General features: G+C 37.4%; 1 protein-coding gene across 8 annotated transcripts in view; it reads left to right on the top strand.

Annotated features, from left to right (window-relative positions):
- The window catches only part of UBR3 (ubiquitin protein ligase E3 component n-recognin 3), a 283,992-nt gene that overhangs the window by 263,033 nt on the left and 8,764 nt on the right, over positions 1-12,195 (top strand). For all 8 annotated transcript variants that reach the window (XM_043992858.1, XM_043992853.1, XM_043992859.1 and 5 more), the window contains 3 exons: positions 1,144-1,251; positions 1,550-1,675; positions 11,986-12,165. In XM_043992858.1, the coding sequence (XP_043848793.1) occupies positions 1,144-1,251; positions 1,550-1,675; positions 11,986-12,165 (414 nt within the window). The remainder of the gene's footprint in view (positions 1-1,143; positions 1,252-1,549; positions 1,676-11,985; positions 12,166-12,195) is intronic.

Genomic DNA, 12,195 nt, shown 5'->3' with positions numbered 1-12,195 from the left:
GACTTGCCTATGGTCACACAGCTAGTAAGTGTCAAGTGTCTGAGGCCAGATTTGAACTCAGGTACTCCTGAATCCAGGGCCGGTGCTTTAACCACTTCGACATCTAGCTGCCCCTGGACTATTACCTTCTAATTGGTCTCCCTGCCTCGAATTTGATCCCTCTTTTAATACCTCATTTACATTGATACTAAAGTGATATACCTAAAACACATTTATGATGATGTTACTTCTCTGCTAAATAAGTTCCAGTGGCTCTTGTTTACCTCTAAAATCAAGTACAAAATTCTCCAAGATTTAAAGCCCTTCACAACCTGGCTCCAAACTACATTTCCAGATTTAATAGAAGGAAGTTTCAAATAAAGATTAAACTGGCAACACAATCCAGTACTGAGTAGGTTTTGATAATCAACAAAAATCTATTGAACAATGTATTCTGTGCTATGAGGGATACAAGAAGAAGTTTCAAACAGACAGTGCTCAAAATGTTTTAATTCTGGAAATAATACTTAACATACATGAGGCAACAGTACACGGTATAAAGTAGAATATAAATAGGGGCAAAATAGAGACTATAACTTGGAGGAAGAGGAGGAAAAATCAGTAATGGCTACTCATTATTTCCATTCTGTTTTTATATTGTTTTGCAGTGTCTTTGTTGTTAGTACAGCAGTGAGTGGCCTGGTTCACTTATTTCTTACCCAATTTAGATTTTATTAAAATTTACATGAGTCTTCTGTAGCCCTAAAATTATAAAAATGTGAATTTCATATATGCAATAACTATATTTCCTAAACTTAAATTTACAGCTTACAGTTCTATTTTTCTACTTGTAAAATAAATATTAATGTACAAGTCAGTATTATTTAAATTTGAGCTCTTTATACTAATTATCTATATTACATGTATATTTTATTTAATTAGAGTGAAATTGAATTTTTGACTTGTAGCATTCCTTTCTGTTTTATTTTAAATATAGCATATCTTGTATGTGATTTAATTTTCAAGAAAGGGAGGTTAATTTGTTTAGAATAAAAATGTAATCACAGTTCTACTCTACCAAAACCAACAATCAGTGCAGTGCAAATTTTATGGCTCAAATTATATTGGCTGTCTCAATTAATACTTTATTTTTATTTCTTCTAGAATACATGCAATGCTGAAAAGTCTTGGGAGGTTTTACTGAGCCTTGTGATAAGTGAACTGTCTAAAGGGAAGCTGTACCTTGAAGGAGAAACTGAAGAGCTTGGAATGGTATTTATTTTTCATAAATTTAAAATATCACTCTCATTCGATTTTTGTTAACACATTTTATTTCATGAGATGTGTCTTAGTTACACTACCAGTATGACCAGTTTAACTTCTCTGTGCCTCAGGCACTTTCTAAATAAGACTATAAGTTGCAGGTGTCTTGCTGATCTGCATCAGTGAAAGGAGTTTCCATACTGGGAATTCCCTACACCAATAAAATTACAGTCAGAACTTCTTCCCTGTTCCCGCCTCCTATATTACCAAGTCAATTTTCTAATTAAATTTTTTTTTTCTACTTTAGGTTAATCCTATTGCCTGGTCTCCTGATAAGATAGAAAGATATTTACAGCAGTTCTGCTTACCTTTTCTCAGGATCACCAGCCTTCTTCAACATCACCTTTTTGGAGGAGATTTACCAAGCTGTCAGGTATGATTAGCAGGGGTTTGGGAAAATCTAATATCCATATTTTGTCTGGAGTCACTGCTAAATTGTTAGCATCTCTTATCCCCTTTTACTCACCCCCATCCCTATGATCCTAAGCCCTCTCTGTTGAAGTACAAACTTCATTCCCTAGCCTCCACTATCAGCAAGGTCTCACTTCAAATATACATATGCTTTTCACTATGCCCTTTGGAATACCTCCTCCATAATTAACAAGCTTCTTTTCATTGTAAACCTCTTTGTTTCTCATTCTCCTGACGCTCACTGATACATGACTCCCAACTGATGTTACCACTTCCATTTCCAGTCATGATTTTCTCTCATACTTCCAGACTCACTAGTTTTGGTCTGGGAGTTAAAGTATTCCTTGCTCCCCATTGTCACTCTTCCTCAACCATTTTCATGTGCTTCCTTAACATATTCATGTACTGTTGAACAGAGCTTGAGGAAATCATGATACAGTGCTTCCTGGGCCCACTACACATTTATGTTTATAATTTTCCCTGGGCCCTCACCACTTCAAGTCAAGCATTCTATTTCACCCTGATTGATTTTCTACTTTCTATGGTAACTAGTTCAAATCCTCTTATGTTTCTTGAAGGCTTTAACTGTACCATCTCCCACAAACCTGATAGTCAAAGCCAAGGATATCACTTCATGTATTCACTTGTAAGGGGCTAAAATTCTAGCTAAACTGTCTAAAATATCTAATGAGTGGTCACCAATAAATTATAAGCTTTAGCAAGAGTTAGACTTTTAAGCATTTATTAAGGAGAATAAGAATTTGGTGAAAAGAAAGAGAAAAGCATAGATTCATCTATCTATCAAAGGGAGAGCGCATCTTTAGCTCCGCTCTCCACCAGAGTCCTCAGGAAAGAGAGTGAGAGTGCTAGCCTCACCCCCTCTTCCTCCTACAAGCAAATGTCACTTCCTGACACCAAAGAAAAGCCACATGTCTTGCCCTCAGGCACCTTCTCCTCATGGCGAAGCTTTCCTACAGTAAGTCTCCAGCAGGTGGCGACATTCCAGTCGTTACACACTGAAAAATTACTGTGTGCTCTCCTCATATCACATCACTTAGGCATCTTTCTCTGCTATCTCCTTTTTCATTCTGGTCTCAGGTGAAGAGGCGACTTTTCTTCTTCTTTTTTAGATTTTTTTTTTTGGTGAGGCAATTGGGATTAAGTGACTTGCCCAGGGCCACGCAGCTAGTAAGTGTCAAGTGTCTGAGGTCAGATTTGAACTCAGGTCCTCCTGACTCCAGGGCCGGTGCTCTATCCACTGTGCCACCTAGCTGCCCCTTTCTTCTTCTTTTTTAATCATAAAAGTATTGTATTATTTTCTAGTTACATGTAGAGATAGTTTTCAACTTTTTTGTGTGTGGGGGTGGGCAATGAGTGTTAAGTGACTTACCCAGCGTCACACAGCTAGTAAGTGTCTGAGGCCAGATTTGAACTCAGGTACTCCTGAATCCAGGGCTGGTGCTTTATCTACTGCGCCACCTAGCTGCCCCCTCAACATTTGTTTCTATAAGATTTCTAGTTCCAAATTTTTCTCCCTCCCTCCCTTCCTTTCCCCCTCCCCAAGGCAGCAAGCAGTCTGATATAAGTTATATATGTACAGTCACATTAAACATATTTCTGCATTCGTCATGTTGTGAAAGAAGAATCAGAGCAAAAGGGGAAAACCTCACAAAAGAAAAAAACAAAAAAAAGTAGAAAGAGTATAGTTCATTGGCATCTAGATTCCATAGTTCTTTTTTCTTGATGTGGAGAGCATTTTCCATCATGAGTCCTTTGGAATTATCTTGGATCATTGTCTTGCTGAGAAGAGTTAAGTCTATCACAGTTGATCATCACACAATGTTGTTGATACTGAGTACAGTGTTCTCCTGGTTCTGCTCATTTCAGTCAGCATCAGTTCATGTAAATCTTTCCAGGTTTTTCTGAAATCTGCCTGCTCATCATTTTTTTTTTTTTTAAGTGAGGCAATTGGGGTTAAGTGACTTGCCCAGGGTCAGGCAGCTAGTAAGTGTTAAGTGTCTGAGGCCGGATTTGAACTCAGGTACTCCTGAATCCAGGGCTGGTGCTTTATCCCCTGTGCCACCTAGCCGCCCCTGCTCATCATTTCTTACAGCACAATAGTATTCTATTACATTCATATACAACAACTTGTTTAGCCATTCCCCATTTAATGGCCATCCCCTCATTTTCCAATTCTTTGTCACCACAAAAAGAACCACCTATAAATATTTTTGTGCATGTGGGTCCTTTTCCCTTTTTTATAATCTTTTTGGGATAAAGACCTAATAGTGTTATTGCTGAGTCAAAGGCTATGCACAGTTTTATAACCCTTTGGGTATAGTTCCAAATTGCTCTCCAGAATGGTTGGATCAGTTCACAGCTCCACCAACAATACATTAGTGTTTCAGTTTTTCCACAGCTTCTCCAACATTTATTACTTTCATTTTTTGTTATATTAGCCAATATGATAGGTGTGAGGTGGTACCTCAGAGTTGTTTTAATTTGCATTTCTCTAATCAGTAGTGATTTAGAGCATTTTTTCATATGGCAATAGATAGCTTGGATTTCTTCATCTGAAAACTGCCTGTTCATAGCCTTAGACCATTTCTCAACTGGGGAATGACTTGCATTCTTATAAATTTGATTTAGTTCCCTTTTTATTTTAGAAATGAGACCTTTATCAGAAATACTGTCTGTAAAAATTGTTTCTCAGCTTTCTGCTTCCCTTCTAATTTTGGATGCATTGCTTCTGTTTGTATAAAAACTTTTAAATTTAATGTAATCAAAATCATACATTTTGCATTTCATAATATTCTCTATCTCTTGTTTGATCATAAATTCTTCTCTTCATATATTTGAAAGGTAACCTATTCCTTTCTCTCCTGATTTACTTATGGTATCACCCTTTATATCTAAATCAGGTATCCATTTTGACCTTATTTTGGTATATGGTATAAGATTTTGGTCTATGCCTAGTTTCTGCCATATTATCTTCCAGTTTTCCCAGAAGTTTTTGTCAAATAGTGAGTTTTTATTCCAGAAGCTGGAGTCTTTGGGTTTATCAAAGAATAGATTACTGAAGTAATTTACTACTGTGTGACCTTTCTTCTTGCCAAGACAGACCCCTTTAGGTTTACCCTTGGGCCCATCCTCTCCTCATTTCTCTAGCAAATTGGCTATTATCCCTACTCTGTCTGATCTTCAAAGTCACCCTGTATATTGGTTCCTTCTCTGCTGCCCACAAATATCCTCTTTCTATTCCATCCTTAGAAAACCTCAGCTTGATCCAACCATCCTAGCTAGCTTTTGTTCTCCTTCCCTCTTCTTCTTTGTGTGTAAACTCCTTGAGAAAGCAGTACATACTCAGCATTCTCCACTTTCGCTCCTCATAGCCATGGTGCCATCTTCTATGCCACTTATAATATCATAACCCTAGTTGAGGCTCTCATTTTTTTTCCCCCCCATGGCAATAAGGGTTAAGTGACTTGCCTGGGGTCACACAGCTAGTAAGTGTCAAGTGTCTGAGGCAGGATTTGAACTCAGGTCCTCCTGAATCCAGAGCCAGTGCTTTATCCACTGCACCACCTAGCTGCCCCCAAGGCTCTCATCTTTTCTCAGCTGGACTTCCCTTCCTCTTCTCTCTACTCTGTAATCCATCCTCCCCTCAGGTGATCTTCCTAAAATGTAGATCTGACCTTGTAACAGCCTTCTCACCCTCATCTCCCACTCTTTGAACTTCAGTGGTTCCCTTTCACCTTTAGGTTGAAATACATCAGCCTTCTTATACCTTGTTCCTCTCCTCACATTCCACTGTTAAACTACATTAGCCTACTTATTGTACCTTGAAAATATCACGCATGTCTCTTAATTTTCCAGGCTATTTTTTAGGACTCAGCTCAAATCCCATCTTCCATAAGAGGCCCTTCTTTGTTTCCCTAGCTGCTAATGCTTTCCCTTTCAGATTAAGCTTCATCCACTCTGTATAATTCAGAAGGACCTGAGTTCAAATGCAGCTTCAAACACTTAACACTTACTAGCTGTGTGACCCCAGGCAAGTCACTTAACCCTCATTGTCCTGCAGTAGCTAGAGCACTGGGCCTAGAGTCAGGAAGACTTGAGTTCAAATCCATCTCAGACACTTAGTAGCTGTAGCACCCTGGGCAAGTCACTTAATCCTTGACTTCTTCTGTTTCCTCAATTGTTAAATGGTAATAAAATATAGCACCTACCTCCCAGGGTTGTTGTAAGGATCAAATGAGAAAATCATTGTGCAATGCTTGGTACAGCATCTGGCACAGGCACAGAGTAGGAGTTTAATAAATGCTCATTCTCCTCTCCCCCCCCCCCCCCTTATTTATGTTCGGCTCTCCTCATGTCCTTCCCAAGAAGTTAAAGTTTGGACCATTTTGCTATCAGCCCTTTTAAGTTGTACCTTGTATACTCAAAGTAGTTTCAGTTAGGAGTGGAAATACATAGAATAGATTCTGTTTGTCCAAACTAAATTGCTTGTGTCTGTCCTATATTTCCTTAACAGTGCATTTTGGGCAATCCTCATTTAGTTTAATTCTTTGTCTAAAGATATAATTCCTTTTCCTAACTACAATAATCATCGCATATGGATAGTAGTTGGAGGATTTACAGAATGTTATATTTACAACAACCCTTTCAACTCCAGGTCTCTGGGAAAAAAAGAAAAAAAAAAGAAAGGCTAGCTTTCTTTTTATTACACTACTTAGAAAACAGTTAACTGAGTGATATCTGTTTCTTTTCTTGGTGTTTTACAATTTTCATCTTTTTGTTTTGTTTTGTGAGGCAATGGGGGTTAAGTGACTTGCCCAAGGTCACACAGCTAGTAAGTGTCAAGTGTCTGAGGCCGGATTTGAACTCAGGTACTCCTGAATCCAGGGCCGGTGCTTTATCCACTGTGCCACCTAGCCGCCCCCCTTCAGTTTTCATCTTTAAAGGCTTTGGGTAGCTCTTTATTGTTTTATGATTTCTTTTCAGTTGGTTTCATCATTCATTTTATAAAAAGTAGAATTTTTTTTCTTGTTTGCTACCAGTTCCTTTTCTGTGCCCTGCCTAATTCTTATCATTAATCTAAAATACCATGATTACAGTTTCATCTTTTTTTCCCCTCTAATATTTTATTTACATTGGCCTTTTTTGGTTTTATAAATTATATCTTTTTGTCACTAGACAGATATAGATCTCAAGCAAGCTTTAATTTTTCTCTACAGGCTTTAAATTTTCTTATTTATGCTCTTTTCTTTCATTGATTTACCCCATCTTTCATTTCCCATACTTCTATAGAAGATTTTATGTTAAAATATATTCCCTTTATGTTTTCTCCTTTTTCTATTCAATTCTGATTGCTTTTTTTTTGCTTTTTTTTTTTTTTTTAGTGAGTCTATTGGGGTTAAGTGACTTGCTCAGCGTCACACAGCTAGTAAGTGTTAAGTGTCTGAGGCCAAATTTGAACTCAGGTACTCCTGACTCCAGGGCTGGTGCTCTATCCACTATGCCATCTAGCTGCCCCTTCACTGATTGCATATTTTCTTAACTATTCTGTCCATGTTTTTTTTTAAGGTAAATAATTTTAGTGTTCAGACACATACACTCTCTCACACTCACATATATACATGCTACACATATGTACATATATATGTGTATACATATACTTATTGTTATCTTATTAAAATAAAGTATATAACTCTTTTTTTTTTTTTTTTTTTGGTGAGGCAATTGAGATTAAGTGACTTGCCCAGAGTCACACAGCTAGTAAGTGTCAAGTGTCTGAGATCAGATTTGAACTCAGGTCCTCCTGACTCCAGGGCTGGTGCTCTATCTACTCCGCCACCTAGCTGCCCCTATATAACTCTTGATATTTGTTAAAGTGGTTCATAGTTCATAGTATGTCCATCTTATAGATGAAGAAATTGTGTCTCTTCTAATAAACCTTTTGAATCCAGAGATGAATTCTTTAATTTGCTAATTGGTCACATTGCCCTTACTTATATCTTAAGTATAGAGGTTTCCTTTTTGGATAAAATCTCAACTAAACTATATAGAATAGGGATCCTATTTTAAATGGATTGTGGTTAAGAGTATTTTCCTTTTGTTTTTCATTTCAACAAACACCAGGTGCCTAATATGTATAAGGTACTAGGTTAGTTCATCTGTATAAAAAGACAAAAATGAACACTTCCTGCCTTCAAAGATTTTACATTATCCTGGGGGCAAAGTACAACATGTAAACAGATAAATAAATACAAACTGATTTGGGGGAGAGAGAATATTAACAGCTGAGGGAATCAAAACAGGCTTGAAGGAATAATTGGTACCTAAATTAAGCCTTTAAGGAAGATGAGGATTTGGGGGGGGGGGGAGGAGGAAGGTAAGGATTTTGACAGAGGTGAGGAGAGAATGCATTTCAGGCCTAGAGAATGGCTTGTGCAAATACAGGAAGATTTGAGGTAGAATATCAAATTTGGTTAAAAAGTCAACAGCTATTTATTAAGCAGCTGCTATGTGTACAATTCTAGATGGTAGGTATTATAACGATTGGAGTGACGCCACCTGCTGGAGAGTTACAGTAGGAAAGCTCCACCATGAGGAGAAGGCATCTGAGGGCAAGCCATGTGGCTTTTCCTTGGTGTCAGGAAGTGACGTTTGTTCGTGGGTACTGTCTATCAAAGCTACCAGCCAATTAGCTTGGAGCTGTGTGTGCCTGTGGATGGGATGTTCCCAGTTTCACAGGAGGTTTGTGGGAGGAAGAAGGGGCGAGGTAGGTTCTCTCGATTTCTTTCGTCAGGACTCTCATGGAGAGTGGAGCAGAAATTCGGGCTTCCTGAGATAGATAGCTGAATCTAGGCCTCTTTCTCTCTCTCTTCACCAAATTCTTATTCTCCTTAATAAATGCCTAACTCTTGTAAAGCTTATAATTTATTGGTGACCACCCATTAGATATTTTAGACAGACTAGCTAGAATTTTAGCCCCTTACAGTATACTAGTACAAAGAATGAAGTAATTCTTACTAAAAAGAAGCATACATTATAATGGAGAAGACAAGTATGAATATATATATATATATCATAAACATAAAGTTAGTAAATATAAATATATACAAAGTGGTTAAATAAAAAGTAGTTTGAGAGGCAGCATAGTGGATAAAGGGTTGGGCTTGGAGTCAGAAAAATCTGAGTTCAAATCTGGCCTCAAACGCTAACTGGGTGACCCTTGGCAAGTCATTTAACCCTGTTTGCCTCAGTTTTCTCATCTCTAAAATGATCTGGAGAAGGAAATGGCAAACCATTCCAGTATCATTGCCAAGAAAAACCTAAATGTGTTCACAAAGAGTCAGGCATGACTGAAACGACAGAACAACAAGAAGAACTACAAAAGTTTGAGAGGGACACTGGTGGTTGGGGAGATCAGGAATGACTTCATGCAGAAGACGATGCCTAAGCTGCATCTTAAAGAAAGAAGGGGATTCTAAGGAAGGAATGCATTACAGGCACAGAGGATGACCAGTACAAAGACAAAGAGACAGTCGATGGGATGTTTTATATATGAAACAGAAGGAAATCTAGAGAGAATGAACTGGGGTTTGGTACTATGGCTACCATATTTTTGATTGAGTGGACTTCAAAAGTGGGAAGGTTACTTGGTGGAGGAGGTAAAGGGAGAGGCTAGAAGTGACAACACAGAACAAGGAATGTTCTGGCTCTACCCTTGCATGAATTCTCTCTCTCCCCCCCCCCCATTACTGTATTTTTTTTAAAAAAGTACATCTAGTGCTAAAGAGGCTATCTGGGGATGCAGTATCATCAGAGGGAAGCAAGTGAGGGCCAGCAGATAGGAAGATTATTAGAAAAAGAATTCCAGGGGAAAAAAGACATTGCTCATTGTGGAATGGGAATTTCAAAGAGGAAGGTTGGATTAGGACATGTGTATGATCAAGTTGAGAGGAATGGGGATGAGAAAACATGAGGGAAAAAGTATTCTCCTGCTGTTATTCTATACCTATAAGTCATGAAATGCTACAGTCTTTAAAGAACTGAAGTTGAGGATAGAGAAGCACAATAGTGGGCATGATGAGTAGATGGGCTTTAAGACATTTCAAATAGGCAATTATTCAGTTTGAATAGCATAAAGCATATATTGAGATCTAGAGATAACCTATTAATGGCACACAAACGTCACCGGTATCCACTTGATGTCAGGAAATCTTGGGGAAGATTCCTTGAACGTTGGCTGGATTTGGACAAGAGTCATGTAGGATAATCAGGCACAGAGAAGTTGTGATTTTCATTGTTGAGGTGAATACTCACATCAAGGACATCACAGATCTACTGGAGTACTGGAGATGGTCTGTGTATTCCATTGACACCCTTCATATCTAAGGGAACCAGAAGCCCTCCATCATCTTGGGTGTATCCAATATGGATGAAAATCGTAGGATGAGAAGGGTGGATATGAAGGACTTGTTACTTGCACTGATGGAGAAGTACCCATAAGGGTGAGATTGGAGAGCCATTAAAATGGATTGCCAGGTACTAGTACAGAATAAGAGATAATTAAGACATGATATAATTTCACTGAGAAAAAAATCTTTATATTACACATATGTAACATAAACATACACATATAAATTTAAAAGTATAATACTTGCATGTTTGTATATGCATATATATATATGTATGCACGTGTGTGTGTGTGTGTGAGTGAGAGAGAGAGAGGCGCGGGGGGGGGGTCAGTATTCCCTGGTCCTTTTAAATCTTTAAAAAAAAAAATTCTTCTGTTTTATACATTTTTTCCACTTTTCTGAGCATTTGGAGGAGCATTGAAAATAGCATCCATTATATGCTTATATTAAGTCTTTTTAAAAAGTATTTTTCAATTTATTACTTATTTTTTTAGCATTTTATATCATTCTTTATTTTTGTTCTGCCTGTATTTGAAAGCAACAGCCTTTTTTGAATAACTCTTTTAATGTGAATTCTCTCATCCAGAAAATAAACAAGTAGACATGTTTCTTCAGTAAAATTTGAGAAACATATTTGAAGCTAGTTGAATAAATAACTACAATTATAATATATGGGAAAAAGGAAGCATAAAAGGTGGTATACTAGAATGGAGCAAATGTGAAATGCATATTTAATATTTGCTAAATAGTAAATGATGAAAATATTTTAATAATAACTTTAATTTTCTTGTTGCTCTAGGAATTGTCCTATGGCATATTTAATAACTTTAATTTTCTTGATGCACTTAGCTGTTTTGCTCTAATTCCATTTCTTTTACTGACCCTTTTCTGACTATAGTGACTAAAGGTAGCTCTCCTGTGGAAATTTATGAAAAGCAATAGTCTCTAAGATTATTATCTTTTCTTTGATCCCGACAGGCTCTCAATACTTAGACTCTTTAGCCCACTCTCCCAACTCCTACCAGCTCCATTAAGATCCTGTAATTACCTATCTTTCTGATTCAACACAGCTTTTATCTGTACCTGTGCTTAATCAGATTTTGTAGGCAAATTCTATAAGGGTATCTGTGTTTGTGACAGCTTCCCATATTTGGATAAATGTTTGGGGCCAAATATGTTCTGGAAACCAATTATTTAGTTCTTTATAGATAAACATTATTAAATCCAATGCTATTTTTAAAAATGTATCATTATTTTTCCACTGAAGTCCTACTCAAGTTCTGCAGTATTGCATGGAAAGGATCTTGGATTCTCAAAGGCAATGCCAATAGATCTTAAACTCTGGCACGTCTTACTAAGCTTGAATAACTTTGGGTGTTTGCTCAGTGATCTCAGTGTCTGTTATTTGAAGACGTCTAGCTAAGTTTGGAGAGGCCGATCATCAGTTTGTGTGAGGTAACTAATTTTTCTGGCGCAGCAATTCAGAAAAACATCTTAGAAGTTGTAGAGGGGCTGTGGCTTGCAACAGTATAAGCTGTATTCATGTGGGTGAAATGATCAATTCTCAGAGTGTTATAGTACAAACTGAATTATAAAAGCATATTTTTATATTTTGTTCCCTCATTAATTAAATTTTGGAGGATAATATTTTGAGCAGAATGGAGATAGCATATCTAGGAACAACTTTTTTCTTTCTCATCTCATTTTTCTTCAGCTGGTTCTGCCAGAAGATTGACCTTTTACTATCCCACATTCATTGATAAAGAAGGATAATACACACGTTCTATTATAATAAGAAATACACTTCACAAAATGATGTGAGAATTTTCTGTTTGATGTTGAAAAGGAAGAAGAAGAATTTACCGTTCTTGCTAGCTGCTTGGGGCTTCTACCATCTTTTAGTCAAACAGCTCATCCATTCACCAGCGCCTCCTGCCTTGACTGGCCTGTTCCAGCATTTGACATCATACCTCAGTGGTGCTTTGAAGTAACTTCATTTTCTGAAAGACATGCAGAACAAGTAAAGGTATGTAAAGAAAGAAGAAATTGCTTGGCA

This window comes from Dromiciops gliroides, chromosome 3, assembly GCF_019393635.1.
Source record: "Dromiciops gliroides isolate mDroGli1 chromosome 3, mDroGli1.pri, whole genome shotgun sequence".
NCBI lineage: Eukaryota > Metazoa > Chordata > Mammalia > Microbiotheria > Microbiotheriidae > Dromiciops > Dromiciops gliroides.
This window is presented reverse-complemented; position numbering and strand designations above follow the sequence as displayed.